General features: G+C 49.2%; 1 protein-coding gene across 2 annotated transcripts in view; it reads left to right on the top strand.

Moving 5' to 3' along the window:
- The first annotated feature begins 2,275 nt into the window (after positions 1-2,275).
- The window catches only part of B3glct (beta 3-glucosyltransferase), a 97,225-nt gene continuing 75,149 nt past the window's right edge, over positions 2,276-24,351 (top strand). The window contains exons 1-2 of one of the 2 annotated variants that reach the window (XM_076561221.1): positions 2,276-2,427; positions 19,588-19,637. In XM_076561221.1, the coding sequence (XP_076417336.1) occupies positions 2,385-2,427; positions 19,588-19,637 (93 nt within the window). In that variant the 5' untranslated portion in view covers positions 2,276-2,384. Of the gene's footprint in view, positions 2,428-7,240; positions 7,409-19,587; positions 19,638-24,351 lie in introns of those variants that run through there. The other variant, XM_076561220.1, reaches the window with a different exon arrangement.

The following is a 24,351-nucleotide window of genomic DNA, read 5'->3' as shown; positions in this document are numbered from 1 at the left end:
TCTACTAGTGATCGGGAGAGGACTTCCAGGGAGCCTATTTATCATATGACCAGAGTCACTGAAAGGCAATCCTTTTCCAAATGTGAGTTATGGAGCTGTGTGATGAGCCATTTATCATTGTCCTCCGTGGAGAGACAGAAGATGGGCAAGTTCATTACTTAAAGGATGTGCTATTGTCCTTACGGTCCAATTTCCCACACTTGTCCTGGAATACAATTATGTTGTATTGTGATGAGGTTTTTCAATTAAAAATTTGTATTTTATTGATTTCAATTATATGTACACGTGTGGGTCTGTTTGTAGGAATGTGCCTGTAGAAACCAGACACATCAGATCACCCTGGCGTTTGAGTTATAGGCAGTTATGAGCCAACAGATATGGGTACTGGGAATGGAACTCGGGTCCTCTAGGAGAGTAGTACATGCTTTTTAAACACTGAGCCATGTTGTGGGATATTTATACACTCTGTGAAGATATATTATTGTGATTGGCATAATAAAAGCTGAATAACACCATGCGACAGAAGATAGATTAATATAAATGGGCTAGTTTAAATTATAAAAGCTAGTTGAGGCAAGCCTAAGCTAAAGGTCAAGCTTTTATAATCAATAAGAAGTCTCCCTGTTGTTATTTGGGGCTGGCAGCAGAAAAGAAAGTCCGTCCACAGAGCCATCTCCCCAGCCTCTCAGGATAGATTTTGATGCAAACTCTGATCCACTAAGCTCTCAAAGTTGTTTGCCACCAAAGCAGAGTCTTCAGTTGAGTTACTTGGCACCTAGACTCTTCTCTCAATTTACACCTTGTTTATATTGTGCGGTGGAAGGAATATTTTCTGGGGAGAAAGCTAGACAACTTTGCAAGTGGGAAACAATCTAGAAGCTTTAGAATTTCCCAAGAAGGGTCAAGGAGTCAAAGCAAGTCAGCTGAGAATTTAGAAAGGACCTAGCACTGGTCTTCATTAAATGTAAGACCTTAGTCAAGAGATTGACACTAGTCAGCAAGAGTTGAGCTGCAGACCCGTGGAAACCAAGAAACACGACTGTCAAAGTCCTTAGGAGCAGGCCTGCTCTGAGATTCTTTCGACCTGTGATTGGCAGCGAGTGTCCATCGCGTCCATCTGTGCTATGACCGGAGTCACTGAAAGGCAACCCGGACTGCCTACAGACTGGCATGGTCTAAACTCAAGCCGGGGATACACACTTGGTCTTATTCATGTCCTTAGAAGTGCAAGAGAAAACCTGTGTTCCTGGGAAGGGTTCTCTAATTTTCTCTGGTAATTGCTTTCCTCTTCAGTCCAGTACAATGTAATTAGGTAAGCCTACGAGCCGGCAACTCTCCCTCGGTGAAGGGAGAGCCTTCACGGTTCTGTGCTGGAAGGGACTCTGCTTATGAGGCTTTCCCACATCACTATACGCCTCTATTCTTTCTTCCTTTCTTCCTTTCTTTCTTTCTTCCTTTCTTCCTTTCTTCCTTTCTTCCTTTCTTCCTTCCTTCCTTCCTTCCTTCCTTCCTTCCTTCCTTCCTTCCTTCCTTCCTTCCTTCCTTTCTTTCTTTCTTTCTTTCTTTCTTTCTTTCTTTCTTTCTTTCTTTCTTTCTTTCTTTCTTTTTTTAAAGACAGGGTTTCTCTGTGTAGCTTTGCTCCTTTCCTGGAACTCACTCTATAGGCCAGGCTGGCCTTGAACTCAGAGATCTGCCTGCCTCTGCCTCCCAAGTGCTGGGATTAAAGGTGTGCGCCACCACCGCCGGCGTACTCCTGTATTTTAATTGATTCATTTTCATTAGGTATTTTGAATAAAAGTGTACCCTTCCTCTTCTGTCACGGTGAACACTCAAAATTACATTTATAAAAAAATTAGCTTTACATCAACATCTATTAAGAGCAGAACTCGGGGCCAAAGCTATTGATCAAATTCCACTTAAATAGAGGATATTAAGTAAATTAGTTGAGCTGATTAAAAACACCTTCATCAAAGTAGAACATCGGTGCCAACAATATAAAGAGCTGAGTGATCGATTTTGCTTTTTATAAAAACAGAATATAGTCCATTAGCAGGGAAGCGAAATGATCCCTCCTCCTTCACTTTGGGCACAGTAAGGGGAGTGAGTGCTCTTCTGCTGGGGATGGGGAAGGAAGGCAGAAAGGAGGCCCTGAGGTCAGAACCCCGGAGGAGGAGGAGGAGGGCGCGGTCCAGTTGGGCGGCAGGACCACCTCCATCCGCCGCTGCTGCGAGCGCACACTGGGACGCTCCCGCTCCCGGCCGCCAGAGGGCGCAGCCCGAGCCGGCGCGGCGCCGGGAAGGAGGAGGGGAGCGCGAGAAGGGTCAGGCGCGCAGGGCGTCCGCGCAGCTCGGCTCCGGGAAGGGCGCGCAGCCTCCGCCGCCGGGATGCGGCCGCCTGCGCTGCTGGCGCTGCTCAGCTGCTCCGCGGGTAAGTAGCGCGCGGCCCGGGCGCGGCGTGGGGAGGGAGCCCGAGGCTGCGGGCCGCCCCCGCGCAGTTCCGGCTGCCGCCCGCCCCGTCCCGCCCCGTCCCGGCCGCAGCGCCCTCTAGCGGCGCCACCCCTGGCCCGCTCCCTCTCCATCTCCGCCTTCTTCCGCCGGGGCAGGCGGGCGGGTGGGGAGGGCGCGGCCGGGTCGGGAGCCTGCGCCGCGCAACTGCTAGAAACTTTGCAAGAGGCCGCGCCGTGCCCGCCCCTGCCCGCCGCCCGCGCGCCCTGCCGTGCACACCCCGCGCCCCACTATGTGCACCCCGCCCTGTGCGTCCCCAACAGCCCCGCCGTGTGCTCCGCGCGTCCCTCCGAGTGCATCCCGCGCCCCGCCGTGTTGTGCACTCCCTGCCCTACCGTTACCTACCTCGCGCCCCACTGTGTGAACCGCGTGCGACCCGCGGTGCGCACCCCCTGCTCCTCACCTTTAGCACCCCACTCTCCACCTTGTGCCCCTCCCCGTTCCCCACGCTATTCACTCATGGGCCCCACAGTGTGCACCACTTCCCCCTAGATGTGCACCCCTGCGCCCCACCTTGCGCACATCCCGCGCCCTACCGTAGTGTGCATTCCTGGAGTCCCCCCTTCCCGCCCCCCGCATATCCCGAGTCCCACCGTGTTCGACCCCTCCCGACCATGTGCACTCCACTCCCCACGCCCCAGGGTGCATACCCCATATCGCACTGTGTGCACCCGGCTCTCCACCTTGTTCACCCCCTGCACCCCGCCCTCTGCACTCTGTTCCTCCGGCTGCGCCCTGCCACAGGCATCCCCTCCCCATGCTCAACTGTATGCACCCTGGATCCCCAGCTGTGCGTGACCCATGTCCCACTAGGTGCCTCCCAAGTCCCCAGTCATGCACACTCTGTCCTGCCTCGAGTACCCCATGCGCCCCACCGCGTGTGCCTTGCAACCCCACCCAACCTTACACAACCTTCATCCAGCCGTTAGCACACCCTGTGCCCCAAGGTGCCTGCTGTGCCCCTTGCGCCCCGCCCCCCATCCTGTACCCTCAGCCCTTGCCATCTCCTGGAACTCCTCCACCACCCGCACCCCCAGGAACCTACAAACATGACCCGTCTTCTTCCTAAGGCAGTTGGGCCAGGAGGGGAGGAAGGCCAGGGGGCCCTGCTGATCCTTGGGGGCTGCTGGTGGATCCCCAGGGAAAATCAGAGAACTGGTCTCAAGCAGTCCCGTTGCCCAATCCTTTCTTTCCTGGAGGCGTTTCCTCCCCCTGTTAGCTAAGATGTGAGAAAAAGTTAAAAAGTCACTGTGAATGACTTTTTATGATATTTGTTCAAGTTTGAAAGCCTGGGTAAAAAAAAAAAAAGGACTCTTTCAGCTTCTCATTATAATACTTTCTCTAACCCTGACTTGCCTGTGTTTCCTGTCTCTGAAAAGGCAGAATTTCAGATTTTTAGAAATGGCGTAATGGTGCAGTTTAGGGAAAGACTTAGTCCACCAGAGCCCTGACAGCTCGTTTTTATTTAGATTTATGCTTTCCGAAGAGGGACATTTTTGTTTTGCTTCCGAATACCCCTGGCATTTCTTCAGGTGCTCACTAAGTGTGAGAAAATTGAGCTAGATTAACTCGTAATTAATTGTTCACTCACATGATTAATTTGGCAACGCTGTGATTTAAAATGTTAGGGCACCTTGGACCTGGAAGGTGGCAATTGATCATGGGGAATCTGGCCAGAGATCATTGGTTGAAGAAGGTGTTGCAGAGCCCGGGGAGAAGGGCAGGCTAGAGGGTGGGGATCTGGTGACTGAGGCTGCCTATTGCCTGGAGGGTTTACAGCTAACCAAATGGGTGGGTGGTGTCTGAAATTAGCATTCTATTTGTAGCATTGCCTTTAATAGTAATATTTGTATATCACAGATGCAGTATATAGGCTGAAAGCTACATTGGTTATTTTTGTATCTACCTTTTAATACCCTTAAGGGGATATTTGATTAGATAATACAGGAAAGGACAGCCAGAATGAACTAAAATGTCAACACATTTTTAGAGATGCCTCCGAACCTCATGAAGTTGTTAGACAAGCACAATAAATGAGATATAAAGTTCCTTAAAAGGTTCCCGTGAGAGGCTGGAGAGATGGCCCAGCGGTTAGAGCTCTGGCTGCTCCTGCAGAGGACCTGGGTTCAGTTCCCAGCACCCGCATGGCAGCTCACAACTGTCTGTAACTCCAGTTCCTGGGGTTCTGATGCCCTTTTCTGGCCTCCATGAGTACCAGGCACTCATGCGGCACGCATACAAACTGCATGCAGGCAAATTATTCATATGCTTGTAACAAAAATAAACTGAGCAAATTCCAAGTCCCCGTGAGACTCTTGGGTCTTGTGACTGGCTTCTGTGAGCTAGTGCAGGAACGAGGCTTCTTTCTTTCAGGCCTGGTGTTTAGTGTTCTATACTTTGATATAAGGGAAGGGACACTGAAATGTCTGAAGATGTGGCCCCCCCTTAGAATTCTGTTGGAAGAGAAAGTGTGCCATGAGCTTTAAGTCATGGAATAATTTTGATAGTTTACAAGTACCATATCCCTCCCCGCCCTTTTTTTGTTTTTGGAGACAGCGTTTCTTTGTGTAGCCTTGGCTGTCCTGGAACTCCCTAGACCAGGCTGGCCTCGAACTCACAGAGATCCACCTGCCTCTGCCTCCCGAGTGCTGGGATTAAAGGCGTGTACCACCACCGCCCAGTTTACATACATCTGACTGGGCAGTTTCCTCACACACTACCACATTTTTTTTTTCATTTTGAGGAAAGTCAATATAGAAATTTTATTTTAAACCTGTGTGTATGCAGACAGAATTCGTGGCGGATTCAGTTCTAGTGTCTGGAATGAGTTCCAGAGTGGGATTTACAGCCTCTTGGTCGCCATTCATTAGCTGTATGGCTTTGAGTGGCTTTGAACCTTCCTTGTTTTATATAGAACTCGAGGCATGGACTTGATAGACCCCTGGAAATTTTGCTGTCTCATACAGTTTTAACACACCGAATCCATCATGGAAGAGACTGCTGTCTACCTTGCAGCCTTTGCCTCTCCTTTTCCCAGCCAGACTTATTTGGATTATATGGGTTTAAAAGGATGGGTGGAGGGGTAATGGAGATGATGTCACTAGAAGATATTTTTAGGTGGCTCTTGCAAATTGGGGTGACCAAGGAGATATCTGTAAGGATTATGGGGAAGCTCATTGAAAGTGGCTGGTGCAGCCAGGAAATAGACCTTTGGGGCTTTATTCATCGTCCTTTTCGTTGAGTTGAGTGGATCTCATGCCTGGAACTCTGAAGGTCACATTGTGACCATGAGATGACCTTGAAAATGGAAAGAAGGTAGAGGGAAGGAAACAGCCTGGGTACCAGACGGATGCGGAATGCCACGCCAGCCCTGTCTGTCACCCAGTTGCCGCCTTGGATAGCAGGAGATTATATGCAGCCAAACCCAATCTTAATTGATACCTCTGCGGAGAAGATGATTTGAACCAATGGTGAAATAATAGCTATTAGCTTTATCTTTCACATCCCTGTCTGTTCTCTGAGTGAGCCAAGATTGGATTTCTTAGCACCTGCCAAATTGGGATGATTTTTTTTTCTTTCTTCTGAGCCAAGTCTTGCTCAGATTCTTTTCATTACGGTGAGTCAGAAATTTTCAGACAGAAAGAGTCAAACCTAACTCTGAGTTGTTTTTGTGTGTTTTTTTTTGTGTGTGTGTGTTTTTTTAATTTTGTAAATTCCCCTTTGTTTCTCAAGTCACTTGTAGATATTGCGGACAGTGGCTGTAATTCTCCAGATAGATTTGTTGTCCTTTGAGACCCACCCCTAGCAAGCTGGCATAATCCGATCGGTCATGCTTTGGTCTGCTAGCTCAGTCCAGCCCTATAATACCATGACTTCAAAGTTCTTCCCCAAGCCCCCAAGGCAGCCACGTTCAGTGGAGGAACACGTTTGAATTGCTAGATAGAGCTGATTTCAAAATCATTAAAAAGACCATTAAATACAGAAAGACTATTTGGAGTGTCATTATTCAAAGGTAAGTTTTGAGGACTTACTGTGTGTTGGGTGCGGAGATGTCCCAGGAACAAGGCTGAGCCGGCTCCACCCTTAGGGGGGAAGGCAGCGTTCAGTGATTAAGCCAGAAAGTAATTGCATCCTGCTAAGTTTCCGGACGCTTTGAGAACATGTCGCAGGGAGGTCTCGGCCTTCTATCTGCTCTGGTGCAGCAGTTTGCGGCGACAGAATGACGTGACTTGTTAATGGTGGAAGACTTTCTGGGTCACCTGTGTGGCATCGAGAGCCAGGGATGTTGTGAAGCAGTGGTCCTCGGCCCTCCTGATGCTGTGACCCTTTAGTACAGTTCCTCATGTTGTGATGACCCCCCCCCAGCACCACCACACACCACCATAGAATCATTTTTGTTGCTCCTTCGTAACTGTGATTTGCTACTGTGACGAACCGTCATGTAAATATCACGTGTTTTCTGATGGTCCCGGGCGATGCCTGCATGTGGAGGGGCTTTTGACCCCGGGGGTCGAGACCCACAGGTTGAGAACTGCTGTTATGAGGCCTCCTACAAGGACAGCTCTGCCCTGCCATCATCAGACAGTTTAGTTATTGGCCTCCAAACGTCAATAGTGCTGGGGTTTGAGAAACAGATGAGTGAAGGCTTCCTGGAGGAAGTGGTCCCGCCGTCGTAAGCTCCGCCGGAAGGGGAAGGAGAAACCAGGAAACTGAAGGGGCAGGAAGCGTGGGGTGGAGGGTTCAAGAGGAGAAAGAGCGGCGGCCGGAGAGTGCAAAGGGTGGCGGGACGTTCGGGGCCGGGTGAGGGGGCCCCTGCAGACCAGGTCGCTGACTCGTGGGGGCCTTGATGAAGGGCTGTGCATGCGAGACAGGGATTCGAGGGGCTCGTGTGGACGTGGGGAGTGGTAAGCGGGGAGCAGCCTAACGACGCAGGGGCAGGAAGACGCCATCATGAAACCCACATTACTTTGTATGGTAGTTTTAAAAACTATTTTTTTTTTTTTTAAATGAGAAGCTTCCAGACTCCATGATTGGTTGGGGTCGTGGGCTGAGAGGACTGGGGTCAGAATGAGTCACTTAGAAATTTGGGTCGTTTCCTGGTGAGATGTCTCAGTGGTTAGAGCACTTGCTGTTCTTCCAGATGGCCAGAGTGCAGTTCCCAGATCCATGTCAGCCAGGTTACTACTGTGGGTAACCCCAGCCGCTAGGTTCTGAAGTTCTCTCCTGGCCTCTTCAGGCATCTGCGCGCGCGCGCGCACGCACGCACGCACACACACACACACACACACACACACACACACACACACACACACTTAAAAAAAATCCAGGGCCTTTGTGCAAGATAGGCATGTGCTCGACCACTGAGCTACACCCACTGAAATACCAGTTTCTGTAAGAAACGAGCCAGAAGATAGTGTCTGGGTTCTGATAGAGGCACTTAGAGGAGGGGCAGAGTTAAAAGAATTTTTTATTGTGGCTAAATATGTATAATAGAAAATCCATTAAGTATAAGTTGAGGTATACAGTCATGACTCGACTTTTAATTTTGAGGGGGCAGGGAGGGTGATGATATCTGGACAAGTTGAGTTTAGGGTGCATGTCAATTGTTCAGATGAACAGTTAGAAATTTGGGTCAGGAAGCTGGGCAGTGGTGGTGCACGCCTTTAATCCCAGCACTTGTGAGGCAGAGGCAGATGAATCTCTGTGTTCGAGGCCAGCCTGGGCTACAGAGCGAGATTCAGGACAGGCACAAAAACTACACAGAGAAACCCTGTCTCAGAAAAAAAAAAAACCCAAAAAAAGAAAAAAAGAAATTTGGATCAGAGCAGGGTGTGGTGGTGCACACGCCTTTAATCCCAACACTCTGGAAGCAGAGGCAGGCGGATCTCTGAGTTCCAGGCCAGCCAGGTCTAGCTCTACAAAGTGAGTTCCAGGCCAGCCATGGCTGTTACATAGAGAAACCCTGTCTTGAACAAACAAATAACAACAACAAAAATAAAGAAAGAAATAAAGAATTTTGGGTCAGGAGCTCCCCTACTGAGGAGGAACTTGGAGGTGGTTTTCGGAGGTGGTATTCTGAGCAGTTTTTTGTTTCTGTTTTTTACTTTTTTAAGGGAGAAAGGCTGGACAAAAGAATTCATTTGTGCTTTGCCCCCAGTGTATGCATACCAGAGACATTTTGACTTTTGGGGAAGAAAGCGTCTTTTCGAATGTGAAACGGAGGGTTTAGGGAAGAGAGCAGCAGTCTCATTAGAGAGGATTTGCATATATCAGCTACGACAGCACCGTTTTCTCCGGTGTGTGTGTGTGTGTGTGTGTGTGTGTGTGTGTGTGATTTATCTTCAGCTCTAATAGAATTCGCAGGGAAAGGGAAAAGGTGATCTACTGCTGTTTGCGTTGGTGCATGCTGGGAAAAGCTCAAGGCTTCTCATACTTCTCTCGAATTTATCTTCTGCCGATCCTTGAGGGCGGCTGTGCACGAGTTTGTATATCGCTTATGAAGTGAAGGAAGAGAAGGATTTGAAAAGGACAAGGTCATTATGGAAATAGCCCATGTAGTTCCCTTGAGTTCTTGGGTAGCTGTCTGTCCCGGTGCGTGTCAGGCTTTAGTGTACGTGACAGTCCCCACAACATTTCCAAACGCCTAAATTTGTTAACCTGTAGATTCCAGGTAACTTAGTCTGTATGGTAGCAATATACGTGAGGCTGGGCTGAAACAAGACAGTTTAGCTCACGGCTCTCGAAGCTGAACATGGGTGGTGGATGGTAGGATGTGGCAAGAACGTATGCAGGCATGTAGGGAAGAGGCACGTGGGGTAGCCTGTTACATTACAACCCAGATCCAGTACCTGGAAGCCTAGGCTGCTCCTGAGTGAGCGGTGATTCCCCCTCCTTAGGTGAGTGCCTCATGACTGACTGACCATCATCTCTCCCCAGGCCCCACCAGCCTCCAGTGCCTACCAACTGGACACACTAGTAGTTTTATGTCAACCTGACGGCAGCTGGGTCATTTGGGAGGAGGGGACCTCAGTTGAGAAAATGCCCCCACCAGGTGGGCCCTGAGCAAGCCTGAGGGCCATTTCCTTGACTGGCGCTGGATGTGGGAGGCCAGATCTCTGTGAGGGGTGTCACCCTGGGCGCTGTAACAAAGCAGGCCGAGCAAGCCACGAGGAGCAAGCCAGTAAGCAGTGTTCCTCCATGGCCTCCGCATCAGTTCCTGTCCCTCGGGTCCTGCCATGGCTTTCCTGGTTGACGGACGACAAGCAGTAGAAACCTAAGTAGGGCAAGAGCTAAACCTCCAGTGCATCCCTTCGAGGCCAGCCTTCTCCAAACCTCCCTTCCAGGGAACTGGTTTCCTTGAGCTCTATTTCAAATGAGGCTCGTGGATGTGTATTTTTAACAAGGGGCCCAGGTTACCTGTGTGCACAGCCAGGTGTGGGAACTCCTGGTCCACCCTAGGCTTGGGTATCACCTGTGACCATCACTGGGTGATTTTCATGAACATCCATAACATGTAGAGGCGTCTCTGAACTGCCCTGCCTTGAAGATGAGCCGTGTGATGGTTACGGAACGGAACACCAGCTCGCCTCCGGCAAGGGGGCTTCTCCACTTAGGGAAGGAAGTAGGAACTCCAGAAGGTAGACCAAGAAGTCTTTCACTGCTTCCAGCATAATGTTCTAGTTGGCTTGCTATTGCTACGATAAACACCATGACCAGAAGCAAGTTGGGGAGGAGAGAGTTTGGCTCACAGGTTATCATCCATTATGAACAGGGTCAGGGCAGGAACCCAAGGCAGGAAATGAAGCAGACGCCATGGAGGGGTGCTGCTTACGGACTTGCTCTCCACGGCTTGCTCAGCCTGCTTCCTTACACAACCCGGGACCGCCTGCCCAGGGGTGGCCCCACCCACAGCGGGCTGGGCCCTCCTCCCGCAATCATTAATCAAGGAAATGCCCCACCGGCTGAGCTGAGGGAGGCATTTTCTCAGTTGAGGTTCCCTGTTCCCCGGGCGGCTCCAGCTTGTGTCAAGTTGGCGAAAATCTAACCAGCGTTTATGAATGGACAGATTTTCATATCCTTCTGAAGGGACTCTCACGGTTTTAAGAAGAACTGGAGCAGTGAGTTGTTCTAGCAGAGACTTTTAGTGCAGACACAAGGCAGTCCGTAGGCTTGGACTGTCTCAGACCGTAGACCGCACGGACTGAGAGGTGCTGGTGCGGACTGTCGGAATCTGCTGTTTCCTGCCATGGACCAGCTGTCCAACAGTTAATCGTGCATTGTGTTTTTGTGAAGTAGGCCTGGCAGTTATAGTTCAACAGTGTGATTGCAGCGTGAAAGGCTTTTACAAAGCACTCCTTTCCTTGTGTTTGAATATTTGCTTTGAGTTCCACTTCAGTGTGTGGAGCAGGGAGGTTTTTGGACTCTGTTTCAGACCATGGCGTGTCCTTATAAAGCTAGGTTTTGAATCTCTCCTCCAAACTGTTGGAGTTGAAATTTTCGGGTTTTTTTTTTTCTATCTTGAGTGACTTCTTTAATGAAGATGTAAATCAGGGAAGGGCATTCTCTTTCTTTGTAAATGTATGTGGTCATTCCTGTTTCTGTCCCATGTGCTGTTCTTGTAAATACAGTTCTCTTCCAGCCCCCAGGGCCCCTGGGCCAGGCTGTCTTTCAGCCTGGTGTCATGCCAAGCAGTGCCGGGGGCTGAGGTCTTTTCTCCGACCACTCCCTTCTCTAAAAATTTCTCTTAAAGGGTACTTGAGAGGTGGCCTAGGTGGCTCAGTGGTTAAGAGCACCAACTGTCCTTGCAGAGGACCTGGGTTCAAGTCCCAGCAACCATGTCCAGAGGCCCATAATTGCCTGTAACATCAACTTAAGGGAGTTGATGCCTGTTTTGGGTCTCCTTGGGCACTGAGTGTGTGTGTGTGTGTGTGTGTGTGTGTGTTTTCCAGGGGTTGCCTGGAAGGGCCCACGTTCTTGGCCACAGGTACAGTACCGAGTGAGGAGCAGGCTTGTGGCTTCTGTCTCCTTGCACTAAGGCCCCAGCAGTGCTGGGTTCCCTGACTTCATTCTGTGCGCTGTTCCATGCGGAGAGAGAGAGAGAGCTGCTTTTGGAATCATGTACTTAATTTGTTCAGCGGCCAGGAGCTGGCTCACCTCATATCTGCTCAGCCCGTGGCTGATTCTTCCTGCCAAGTCCTGAAGGTGGAGTCGTGTGTTCTGTTCTTCTGCACAGCCGCCCCCCCCACCCCCTGCTCCCCCCTAGCCACCTGCATGTCTGCCTCTCAGGCTGAGGCTTCTGTCCCTCTGCCGGACAGCCTGAGGTGCCGGCTTGCAGTTCCCCCATCCCACGGAGGCCCAGCTATGTGCTATGTTCATTCACCAGTAGCCTCCCAGCTGGCGTGTGTGTGCGTGTGTGTGTGTGTGTGTGTGTGTGTGTGTGTGCGCGCGCGTGCCCATTTTTATCCCCCCGTACGTCGTTCAGTTCACTGTCTCAGAAGTCTGTCTAGGAAAACCACCTCCATATTGCATTCCCTTCCTCAAGATGCTTTCATGCCCAAGGCGGGGGGAAAAAACTAGGTTCTTAAGGAACCCCTTCATTATGTTTAACTACCCCGTAACTCCTGCCTTCCGGGTGTTCCCACCAGCAACTTCTCTTTCTGGGGGGTCATTAACCCCTAGATGTCCCCGCTCCATCCACTCTGCCCACCCCAGTCATCCTCCCAGGTGTCTGTGCCTTGGCCACTCCCTTAAGCCACGTGTCCCCTCCCCAGCTAACGCGGACTCACCCCCTCCATGTGTTTCCACCTCAGTCACTCCAAGTTCCTAACCCGGTCATTCCCCTGCATAGGTGATTCCTCCCCGGTCACCAGGGGTCCCCAACATAGGCACTTCCTCCTGCCCGTCACCCCCTCTCACAATATAATTTCAGCTCTTGTCACCCCTTCCCTTAGGCGTCCACGCCCTTGCCACCCCCTCCCTCAGGTGTCCCTGCCCAGCCTCTCTCCTACACTTTATGTCATCCCTTGGGTGTCCAAGCCCTAGGCATCCTGGCCTGTACAGTGAGTGTGTGGGAAGTGTGTTTCTGGGCCTCCTTGGTACCTCACCACAAGCCCTCTGGACATGGAATCTAGGGGTGCAGAGAGCCAGCTCCACACCTCTTGACTGTTGACGGACTGGCCCCTCTGGGGGGCGGGGCCTCCCTCTTCAGCATCACAGGGTGCTGGTACAGGCAGACAGATGGAAGTCTGAGCAAGTGAGGTCCGAGAAGATGGCTGCTGATACCCGCGACATGTTACACACCCCCCAAGGCCTCCGTCACTCATGGGCGGGGTCTGTGCTGGCCCCAGTGTGGAGGGATATGCCCTTCAGTCGCTGGCTGGAGCTGCTTCTCGGTGGGTCGTCAACTGCTGGGTGGGGGGTGCCATGTCTGTCCAGGGAGGATGAGGAAGAAAGAGGAGGCCTTGCTCCAGGCCGAGTCTGCTCAACTATGGGCGTTGGCGAATGCTTCTCTCCCCTCAGCTGAAGTGGGTTACCTTCAAAGCGTTCATTAGAAGGGAGCAAATTGGCCTTGAGCTGTGGTCCTGGAGTGGAAGGCCCCCTCCTGGGACCTGCAGTGAAATTCAGAAAAGCACGGGGGAGGCAGGGCCAGCCCCTGGAGGCTGCCAAGGAACCTTTGGTAAGTAGGTCACAGGCAAGCAAGCCAGCCCCAAGGCTTGCTTCCCACGGGGCCTGAGAAGAAACGCCCCGCCCCCCATGTTGGTGATTGTATCAGATTTTATGCACCCTCCTGGCCTTTGGGCAGGACTTGCACCCACCTGACAGACAGATGGACAGTCTGCATCGTCTTGATCAGCAACATAACCTTCACTGTTGCCTGAGCTTTTTGTTGTTTTGGAGAGGGAGTCTGTGGAGCCCGAGCTGACCTTTAACTCCTGACCCTCCTGCCTCCATCTCCTGAGCGCTGCTGGGATTACAGGGGTGCGCCAGCCTGGTTAGCTTACCCAAGCTTTTCTCTGTGCCACACTGGGCCATCTCCTCAGTCCTCAGCTCCTCCGGAGGTGGAGAGAGCTGGATGCAGAGTGTGGTTCCTGTGGTTTTCAGTTTTGTTTGGTTTCTCTGATGGACGTTTCTGGAAGACTGGGAACTAGGAGGCACAAGTGTGTTGACTGCATGGAGGCAGCGTCTTCCACCCATCCGCAGGAACCAGGAAAGCCCGGGGATGCGTGCTGCACACACTGCGGTTAGCGCCTTCAGGCTTCTTAAGCACCAGGGCTTCATCTAGCCCATATAACTGCATCCCAGGCTACTTGTAAAAAAATCTCCATTTATCTTTCCGTTACAGGTGTGCTCACACATTCGTTGGAGTGAATTATTTAAAGTTTTCGTGAAAAAGGCCTGCCCCGATTTGCACTTTAAATATAGTCCCCCATCTCAGTTCACCAGAATTCACATTGAAAAGAGAAAATGACTCTCAAACAGCAGTTTGGCACGTAAAAGCATGGTTTACCTTGGAATATTTCTCCAGCTTCGCATTAAGGCACTAACACCAAATTTCCAGAAATGCTTTCCCGTGCCAAACCTAGAAATCAGCATGAAATGAAGCAGCGAATATTGAGCCCCAGGTGGTCATTGCTGGGTGTCCCTGTGGCCGGGAGGATATGGACTGGACAGAAAGAACCCTCCTCCCCTCTTCCCTCACCTCCTTCTCCCTCTCCTGTCCCCCTCCCCCCTCTGAAGTTGCCAGACCCTTAATATTAAAATCGAAATGAAGTCAACCATGAACATTCAAAATACAGGACGTCTCCTGTAGATAACGCAGCCTGGGCGGCAACTTCAGGAACTCCGAGCAAACACAGCACATTCCACACGCAGTGCTCAAACCTCGTCATCTTACGCTGTGAATTATTCAGCCTCTGTTTATATTTATATTTCATATATTCTGCTTGCTCCTCTGATTAGCATACCCCAAATCTGCAGTGCGTCAAAATGCCGAAATTAAAAAAAAAAAAAAAAGGAAATACAAAAGCAAACGGTGACCTGTCTCCTCCCACTTTGTGGAAATGGAAGCCTTGGTTCTATTAATATCGAGACCTAATTTAAGACAAAAAATAGTTTAAGATTTTCACACGTTAGCTACTGAGAGGCGGCCTTTGCTTTGGTAATATGAAGTTAATATTTGTGAGAATGACTGAAATAAATGGACAATTGTTTTAAACCGTATTCACCCCGTTTTCTCTTTTACCTCACACCTCTCTTTCATCATCTTTCCCCAAGAAACCTGGGTTTTGTTGGGAGGGACTCTGCAGATGACTCATCACTTTATGCTTTTGATTTATTATGTGCCCATAAAATACACTGGGTGCCTTCATGATTTTGTTTGTTCGATTTAGTTTATAGAAAAATGTCTGGATGAGAGGGGGCTGGAAAGCGATGGACATCCTCACCATGTTGCTTTAAATATTATGTCATCTCTGCGGTGGGAAAAAGAGATTTTAGTTTCACGGTGGAGTGATGGAGATGATGACAGACTTTATTTTTAAAGGATTTTAAAAAAGTCTAGATCTGTGCATTTCGGGAGAGATAGAAGTCACATTAAGCCTTGTCTGCACGAAGGCCTGGTGTCCCCATCTCGGCAGGCGGGATCTGTGGGGCTCGCTTGGCTTATGGGCGGTACCTTCCTGGAGGAGCGGGTCTCCTTTAAACAGTGACACCGGCAAATAGTAGCTGCTTTTTTAAAAGGCGAGGCTCCGCATTGGTGCCTCCCAGAACCATTGCGGAAAGGGGGCCTTCCAGGCCAGGCGGTGTTAGCGTGAGGGCGGTGGTGGCGCATGCCGTTAATCCCAATCCCAGCACTCGGGAGGCAGAGGCAGGCGGATCTTTGTGAGTTCGAGGCCAGCCTGGTCTACAGCGCGAGATCCAGGAAAGGCGCAAAGCTACACAGAGAAACCCTTTCTCGAAAAGAAAAGAAAAGAAAGAAAAGAAAAGAAAGGGGGCTTCCACAGTCTGCTCTTCCCTCTCAAGTCACTGACACAACCCCATGAGTCATAGCCCACCGGCTTTGCAGGCAAGTCGGATGAGAGAAAATTCCAGGCGTTAGATGATGCCACTGGACCTCTTACATGAGAAAGTGACTTTATTTAATAACGGAGGCAATGATAACCAAGAGACCGTTGATTACCTAGGTTAGAAATGAGACCTGATTGGAAGGAGTGTTTTCCTTCCAGTGCCGGGGATTGGGCGAGTTGTGCATGTTAGACAAATGTCCTGCCGCTGAGCCATATCCTCAGCAGCTGCATCTTTGAATGGAAAACTACACTGACTGTGTTAGTGGAACGTGAGGCCCATGCTGCTCGCCACAGAGCTGAAAACCCAGGAGACAGAAATTCATAGAAGGAGACAGGCTCGTTCAAAGGTAACTCTCAATCTCAGATGTCCGTCTCCAGGTGTTTAAGGGGCAGAGAGCTTTTATGGGGTTCAAAGGAGAGTTATGAACAGACGGGGCAAGAGAGCCCGTGTGCTGGCCAGTGTCTTGTGTCTTCTGTCTTCTTCGGCAGGGGGAACCTCACCATGGCCTGCCCTCTGTTCTGATCAGCCAGAACGTGAGCAATGGCTTTTCTTCCTTCCCTAAAAGGATTAGGAAGAGGGAAGGTAAAAAGAAGAAGAGGAACACTGGATTTCTTTTTAATTTTAAAGATTGTTTTGTTTTATGTGTAGGAGTGTTTGCCTTCATGTGTGTATATGCTCCGTGTGTGTGCAGTGTCTGCAGGGGCCAGAAGAGGGCATCGGATCCCCCTGGAAACTGGAGTTACAGATGATTGTGAGCTGCCAAGTGGGTGCTGGGAATTCAACCTGGGTCTCTGCAAGAACAGCCAGTGCTAAGCCATCTCTCTACCTTTCCCACACTATCCATCTATCCGTCCGTCCATCATCTATCTATCTATCTATCTATCTATCTATCTATCTATCTATCTATCTATCTATCTATCCATCCATCCATCCATCCATCCATCCATCCATCCATCCATCCATCCATCTATCTATCTATCTATCCATCCATCTATCTATCATTTATCTATCTATCATCTATCTATATCATCTACTATCATCTATCTATCTATCTATCTATCTATCTATCTATCTATCTATCTATCTATCTATCATCCATCCATCCATCCAGGATCTCCCTGTGTAGCCCTGGCTGGCCTAGAACTCTCTGTATAGATCATATTGACCTTGATCTTGCAGAGATCTGCTCTTGAGTGCTGAGATTAAGGGTGTATGCCGTCATGCCCCCAGCAACAAACAGTTTTAAATGAACTGCTGGAGCTTGACCACAGTTTTTCTAGTCTATAAGTCCTCAGCATGTTCAGTTCCTCGAGTCCTATGGTGCCAAGCGATGCTAACACATGACCATGTCTGATGGTTATTTGTTTCTTCAGTGATATTAGAGGTTAGACCCATAACCTTGTAGATGCAAAGCACATACCCCCCACGGTGCTCTAATCCCAGCATCTACAGCTACTAAATAATTCTGGTTTGGGTATCTCTTCTCCTTGAGGGTTTGATGAATTAAAATATTTAATTTTCTTTTAATTATGTATATGTACATTTAAAATATGTCTGTGTGTGAGTTTGTGCATACGTGAGTGCAGGTGCCAGTGGTGACCAGAAGAGGGCGTCAGATCCCTGGAAGATGGAGTAACAGGTGGTTGTGAGCGACCTGACATGCATGCTGGGAACCATGTCCTCTTTAAGAACAGGAAATGCTCTTACCTGGTGACCCATCTCTCCAGTTTCAGAGTCTCTTGGGAGCAAATGAAATAAGACAAACCCAAAATATTAAGTACCCAGAAATGGGATTTAAATGGTATTTGGATTAAATCTCTGCTTTATTAACAATTTGGGCCTTGACTCACATGCACGTGCGTGCGTGCGTGCGTGCGTGTGTGTCTGGTGGCTTGAATAAAATGTCCCCTATAGTCTCAGGCATTTGGTCCCGTGTTGGTGGTGCTGTTTGAGAGGCTTAGGAGGTGTGGCCTTGCTGGAGGAAGTATGTCACTAGAGGTGGGCTTCAGGAGTCTTCCGTCTCTCACCGTTTGAGTTCCTGTCTGCCCGCGGTTCATGACGTGAGTCCTCAGCATCCTGCTCCGGCCACCGTGGGTGCTCATCCTCCATGCTGGACTCTCCTCCGTCTGGAACCATAAGCCCCAAACAAACCTTTTTGTACGCTGCCGTGGTCATGGCATTTTATCAGAGCAAGAGGAGAATAACTAACACTGTGTGCCAGTATGTGTGTGGGAAGGTGCATGTATGTGTGTAAGCGTGAATAGGTCATATCGTGGTGAAAATAATTGGGAGTGGGCAGTGATCTCTCTTCTACTGGATTAGATAGGCGCCGCCTGGTAAGGTAGCCTCTCACTACATATAAACATGCATGCATACATACATACATACATACATGATTCCCAGCATGCATGCCAGGTGGCTCACAACCACCTGTCACTCCAGCTTCCAGGGATCTGACGCCCTCTCCTGGTCCCCACTGGCACCTGCACTCACGTATGCACAAACCCACACACAGACACAAACAGATACGCATAATTAAAAGAAAATTAAATATTTTAACTAATTAATCAAGCCCTCAAGGAGAGGAGATACCAAAACCAGAATCATTTAGTAAATGTAGATGCTGGGGTTACAGCCCCGTGGGGAGACCCCACGGCCAACAGTGAAGACATTGACTCATTCAGTGTTGCTGAGCTAGGTCGGCATGCTGTTTGTTAGTCAGTACGGTTATATTCCTGTCTGTGTGGAGTTTGTAATCAGAGCCTATTAGGAAGGGCCCCCAAATATGTATTTCCAGTTGGCGCTGAGTTCTGTGTGAATGGTGTACCGAGTGCGCAGGCGCAGGACCGCGCTCGCCGTCTTCCCTAATCCACATTCCACACACTTGCGGCTCCCTTGGCTTGCGCTTCCGTTTCAACTCTGCCTTCTGAAATGTCATTCTGGAAATGGAAACGATTAAACAGTGTTAGTCATTTACTTTTTAGTGTGACCGCGTCTTAGATTATTTCCTTTGAGCAAATGTTAGCGGGTGATGTGAGGCAGTGGATGTCTGGGGACGTGGTGGGGAGGGGACGGGGTAGCTAGAGGGATCTGAAAGGTTGAGTTGTCTCCAGCTTGTACAGTGCCATTCCCCAAGGACCCTCCCATGATGCTTCCTAAGCTGCATTATTGTCTTGGTGTCCTAGAACACTCTATGCCGTGTGTCTGCCCTGGCGTGGTGCCCACCTCCTCTGGGGATGCTGCCCGAGGACCTGAACCACGGCCCTGCAATGCTCTTCCCTGTCTCCTTAGGAGAGACTCATTATACAGTGAATGTCTGTTTTGCCCCTTACCCTGGCTGACTCTTCGGCTTTTAGCATTTTGCTTCACATTTTCAGTGCTGTGTTATAGTCTTGTTGTTATTATTTTTAATGCTCAGCCTAAGTGTGCCCCTAAGGAGATCTTTGCCCATTTATGACTCGAACTGAGAGCGCTCAATCATTCTGAATGGAGGATGATTTTAATTCCTTCAATCTCCTGCCGTGGAATTTCAGAAGGATTCTGCATGTTCTCCTTCTGGCTTGTGAACGGTAGTGCCTGCGATTCTAACCCCACAGCCCCAAACAACAGGCTCACCCCAAAGACAGTTCCGTTTCTTTGGCAAGGAAGATGGAGGTGGGAATTTGTTCTACCAGGCCCTGCATCCTCAGGAATTTTCCTTTGCTAGGAAGGTATCTAAAGCAAGAATTTGAAGAAATGTTTTTTTCCTACAGTTTTTGGTTGTTTATAAAGATTTTAGTGGCTCTGCTGTTTTGTTTTTTGTTTTCCTGCTTGGTAGCCCGAGCTCATTAACTTCACAGTGATGAGAAATTTCAGGTCTAAGATAAAGAAAACCTGTAATACTTGTGTGTAGCAATGAAGCTGTTAAGAAAAGAGCAAAATGTATCTTGTTAAAATCGTCTTCCCCTCCCCTTATTATAAGCAGAATTGTTGAATGTTGCTAATTTTAATGTAAACTTGTTTCTCTTTTTCCTCCTAGCTTTTGCTTTGGTGTCTGAAGAGAGAAAAGAAGAGGTCAAGCCTTCCCAGGTACTTCCTGTAGCCATCTAGTCTAAACATTCCCCGGAGATTCTTTCAGATTCAATGAGAAATGTAAAGATTTTTATCCTTAACAGTTAACATTATTTTGCTGTTGTACAGATTGAGATATTGTTGAATATCTGTTTCTGTATGTATATGTGTGTATGCGGATACTTGTGTAAGTGTTGTGAGCGTGGAGCCAGAGGTCAGCTTTGTATGTTGTTCCTCAGGCTCAGTGTGTGTGTGTGTGTGTGTGTGTGTGTGTGTGTGTGTGTGTGTGTGTGTGTGTGTGTGTAGTGCATACGTGCATACGTGCATACGTGGAGGCCAGCAGAGGATGTCAGGTGTCCTGCTCTGTCACGGTCCACCTTATTCCTTTGAGGCAGGGTCTCTCCCTGAACCTGGGGCGAGGCTGGCAACCAGCAAACCTCAGCGATCCTTCTGTCTCTACCCTTGACAGCTCCAAGGTTACAGGTGCGCAAACCCACACCTGCATTTGTATGTAGGTCCTGGGGATTCGAACTCAGGACCTCAGGCTTGTGCAGCAAGCACTCTAACCACGGAGCGGTCTCCTTCAGCCCTACCTTGCCTTTGATACAGCCTCCTTCCTTGGCCTGAGTCTTGCTGGTTAGGCCGGCCGGCCTGCCCCAGGAATCTGCCTGTCTCTGCTTCCCCAGTTCTGGGATGACAGCATGCACCACCGGACCTGGCTTTTTTGTGTGGGTGCTGATTCAGGTCCCCATGCCTGCGTGACAAGCGCCTTACCAGCTGAGCTGGCTCTCTGGCTGTCAGTATGGGTTCTGAAGCCCTCACAGCAAGCTGTGAATACAGGTGATTGCTTTGGGTGTGTGGGGGCGCATGTGTGTTGTATGCGTGCTCACATGCATGTGTGTGCATGTGTGTGTGTTCCTCCATCACTCTCCACTAAATAGACTGAGGCGAGGTCTCTCCCTGGACCCAGGACTCCCCTTTTCAGCTAGCCTGCCTAGTCAGCTTGCTTCAGGGGTGTTTGATCACCTCCTCTCCATGCTGCACCCCGGCTTTTCTGGTCTCTGGGGGGGGGGTCTGTGCTCTACCAGCTCCCCGCTTGTACCCTGCCCACCGAGCCATATTCTCAGCCCCAGAGTGTTTTGAAAACTATGATTTAATAGTTCAGACAGACCGACTAGTTTCAGTCGTTTTTAGGAGAAAGGGTTTTGATACAGAGAGATCTTTGAGAAGCTCTACTTGGGTAGCTTTGTTTCTCAGGGTCTCCTGCCCTGGGCTTCATCTTGCAGTCTGTGAGAGGATGCTTGTCACAGGGGCGGGGAGAGTCCAAAACCTGACTGCTGTTGCCTGGAAGATGGATCCATGTGGGAAAACATCCTGAGGACCAGATGAAGGACTCCACAGGTGACCAAGCTGCTGGATTCCTTGGACACTCAGAACCCGAAGCCAAGCTTGGGAGCTGGGCAGAGTGGGTCACACTTTTCCAAAATCTCTGAGCCTCCATTTTTGATCATTGGTGATGTTGGATAATTTCAAGTATGTGTGTGTGTGTGTGTATAACCACTTCAGCTTTGCATACGCTCACTTTAACAGGTGAGCAAGAAACAATATTTAAAAACTGCAACTCGTTTTGTTATGTTAATTAAGGCTCCATTGAGTCGATGTTTTACTCCACAATTGGTATAAACTCTTTTGAATAGAATATTTCTTTGATCAACAGAGCATTATCTAACTGTGCTATGGGATCCCTCCAAAGGGGAAATGATGCTAATAATTTCTTATCATGTTAGGACTCTTTAGGGCTAGTAAAAGCATTTGAACACATTTTATTTAATTTGATCTTCTCAATGACTCTGGTATTGCTAAGCAAAAAATAGATATTCCCAGTTAAACAGAGGGACTTGGGCCTGAAAGCAATTATGTGATTTTACCAAGGACAAAGGATTATTAGAAGTTCAAGTTCAAATGTTCTGAGTCCTGTGTTTTCAGCTTGTACTCCATTTTAATTATGTGTGTTTGATAGGATTGAGATTTGCTCATAAAGAGTTTAATGTGCTATGCAAGGGTTATTAGCAGAGAATTAAAATTTTGTTTAATGAATTTAGAAATTATGCGTACTTAGAAACGATTTTTAAATTTTATTTCTAGGGGGCTGGAGAGATGACTCAAAGGTTAAGAGCACTAGCTGTTCTTCCAGAGGTCCTGAGTTCAATTCCCAGCAACCACATGGTGGCTCACAACCATCCGTCATGAGATCTGGTGCCCTCCTCTGGCCTGCATGCATACATGCAGACAGAACACTACGTAATAAATAGATTTAAAAAAAAAATTTATTTCTATGTGTGTGAGTGTTTTGCTTATATGTATTTTCACCACGTGTGCCTGCAGTGCCCGTAGAGGCCAGAAGAGGGCATCAGATACTCTGGAGCTGGAGTTACAGGTGATTATGAGGTGTCATGTGGGTGCTGGGAACTGAAGCCTTGTCCTCTGCAAGAGCAGCCGGTGCTCTTAACTGCTGAGCCTCGCCTATCATTTGTATGCAAAGAACTTGCAAGCATGCCGTTTTGCATTGTCACTGTACAGACCTTAAAGCCCAGGTGGAGGGGTTGACCTGGTCCTGGCGGTGGCATATCAGAGTGGGGAGCGGTGAGTGGGATGGATGCGCTGTCACCAGATCCCCTTCTTGTCTGTCTTGTGGCTGATGTGCAGCCTTCACAGCGAGCACGTTTTTGATTAATGTTGATCGTCAGCGGAAGAAACTGTGTCATCAGAGATCATAAAACAAGCCCTGCACTTTCTTCCTTGGAAAAGCCTTTTTTTTTTCCACGAGGGAAGCGGAAGACAGGATTTTAAATGTTCTGTCAATTCCTCCATTTAGCCCACTTTTCTTTCTCGAAGGGGAAATTACTCAAGACTATTTTGGTTCTGTTTCAATCCACCCAACTCAGCCTCTCCTTGGGTATTTTATTTTTACAGCTTACAAGTGGAGTTGTTTGAAAAAGCTAATCATTTCCCTGGCTTTTGTGTCAAGCCAGTCTGAGCTGCAGGGCTCAATGGTGAATAAGAAGATATGGGATCCAGCTTGCTCCTCTCTGATGTCGCCAAGCCGTGTGGTGGAAAGTCCGGCAGGTGTCCAGGGCTGTTGAAGTGACGCTGTCTGGAACCCTGGCTCTGTGTGGTTTTCATCTCCCACGTTGTTGGAGGTGACTCTGGTTGTACCTAAATGCGTGCTGTGCTGATTGTTTTTCTAAAGACCTCCAGGCTGGTGCTGTGAGGAGAAAGGGACTGGGAAGACCCAGGCTTTAGTCCTGGTTTTGTGGCCTGTGACTCGTGAGCCCTGGGAAGTTGCTTCATGTTTTCCCTGAGAGAAATGATTGTCTTGTTTGGAAAAGGGCAACATTAGCTGTCATCCTGTCCAGTGCTGTGTCTTCTTCATCCAAACATTCTGTTTTCCCACGAACCACACAGCGGCAGCCGGTTCGGTGGCTTAACAAGAAGGGGCGGGCACTTCAGGCAGGGGACAGGGAGGGTCGTGGTGGGAGCCGATGGTGGCCTTGTGCCTGGCATGGCCGAGCTGAGGGTGGGAGGGGGTCCTGACCAGGTGTGGCCTCTTGACGTCTGCTCAGGCCAGCTGGTGTGCCAGCCTGGCTTGGAACAACACCTGCAGAGAAGAGGTTGAGCATCCCTGTCTTAGTAGACTCTTCCAAAGTTAGTCGTTTCGTCAGGATTTAACGGTTGCTTACCTGGGGTCTGACAGAGCAGTGTCTGGCTGTGGTGTCTTCTCTACTCCGTGGCCTTTCTACTCTGGAGGCAAGGGCAGTTTCATAAAACGCCGCCCATCAAGTCACATCCCCATCTTCCGCTCCGTCTCTGCCTCATCTCACGGTCCCTCTGGCATTCTCTGAGGACATTTCTCTCTGTGGCGTTGCCTTAGCTTTGAAGCGGCTCCAAATCTTGTGGGTCCAGGCTCACAACTGCGTTTCTCATTCCAGCCTGTAAGAAAAATCAGATATTGGTAGTGTCTGATCACCATAATTACAGTGTACAGCTGCCAAAAATGAAAAAAACGAGCAATTAGGAGGAAAGCCTCATTCTAGTCTGAGGAAAAGGTGTTGGAAGTGGCAGGTTGAGCTGTTGACACTGAGCTTTGTCAGAGAAGTTGTGAATCTCCAGTGGGTTACTCAGGGTCAGAGTCAAGTTGTCTCTGTGCCTGTGTCTAGATGTGTATGACAGGGCTCAGCGGCCCTGAGGCACCCTTTCGTGCCCAAGAGGTCTAGTGACTATGTGTGTTACTATAACAAAATGCCTGAGACTGGGTGATTTATAGAGAACTGGCATTTATTTCTTATAGTTTTGGAGGCTGGGGAGTCTAAGGTATAGGAGTGGAGGCCATTGTTTGTGCTTGAGTCATTCCATAGCAGAAAGCAGAGAAGGGCAAGGGATATGTGCCAGAGGAAGAGAGGGCTGGACTTGGATTTATAACAGATCCCCACTGCATGGTGAACTCACACCACAATAGCACTGTGCATACATTACCTCATGAAGGTTCCATCTCAACACTGTAGAGTTAGGGGATGATTCCCTTCCCTTCCCTCCCCTCCTCTCCTCTCCCTGCCCCTTCCCTCCCTCCCTCCCTCCCTTCTCTCTCTCTCTCTCTCTCTCTCTCTCTCTCTCTCTCTCTCTCTCTCTCTCTCTCTTTCTTTTGTATGAGGATTGTCTAGATGTATGTATGTAT

Source organism: Peromyscus maniculatus, chromosome 23, assembly GCF_049852395.1.
Source record: "Peromyscus maniculatus bairdii isolate BWxNUB_F1_BW_parent chromosome 23, HU_Pman_BW_mat_3.1, whole genome shotgun sequence".
NCBI lineage: Eukaryota > Metazoa > Chordata > Mammalia > Rodentia > Cricetidae > Peromyscus > Peromyscus maniculatus.
The sequence above is the reverse complement of the archived record's forward strand: the minus strand, read 5'-3'. Positions and strand labels throughout refer to the sequence as shown.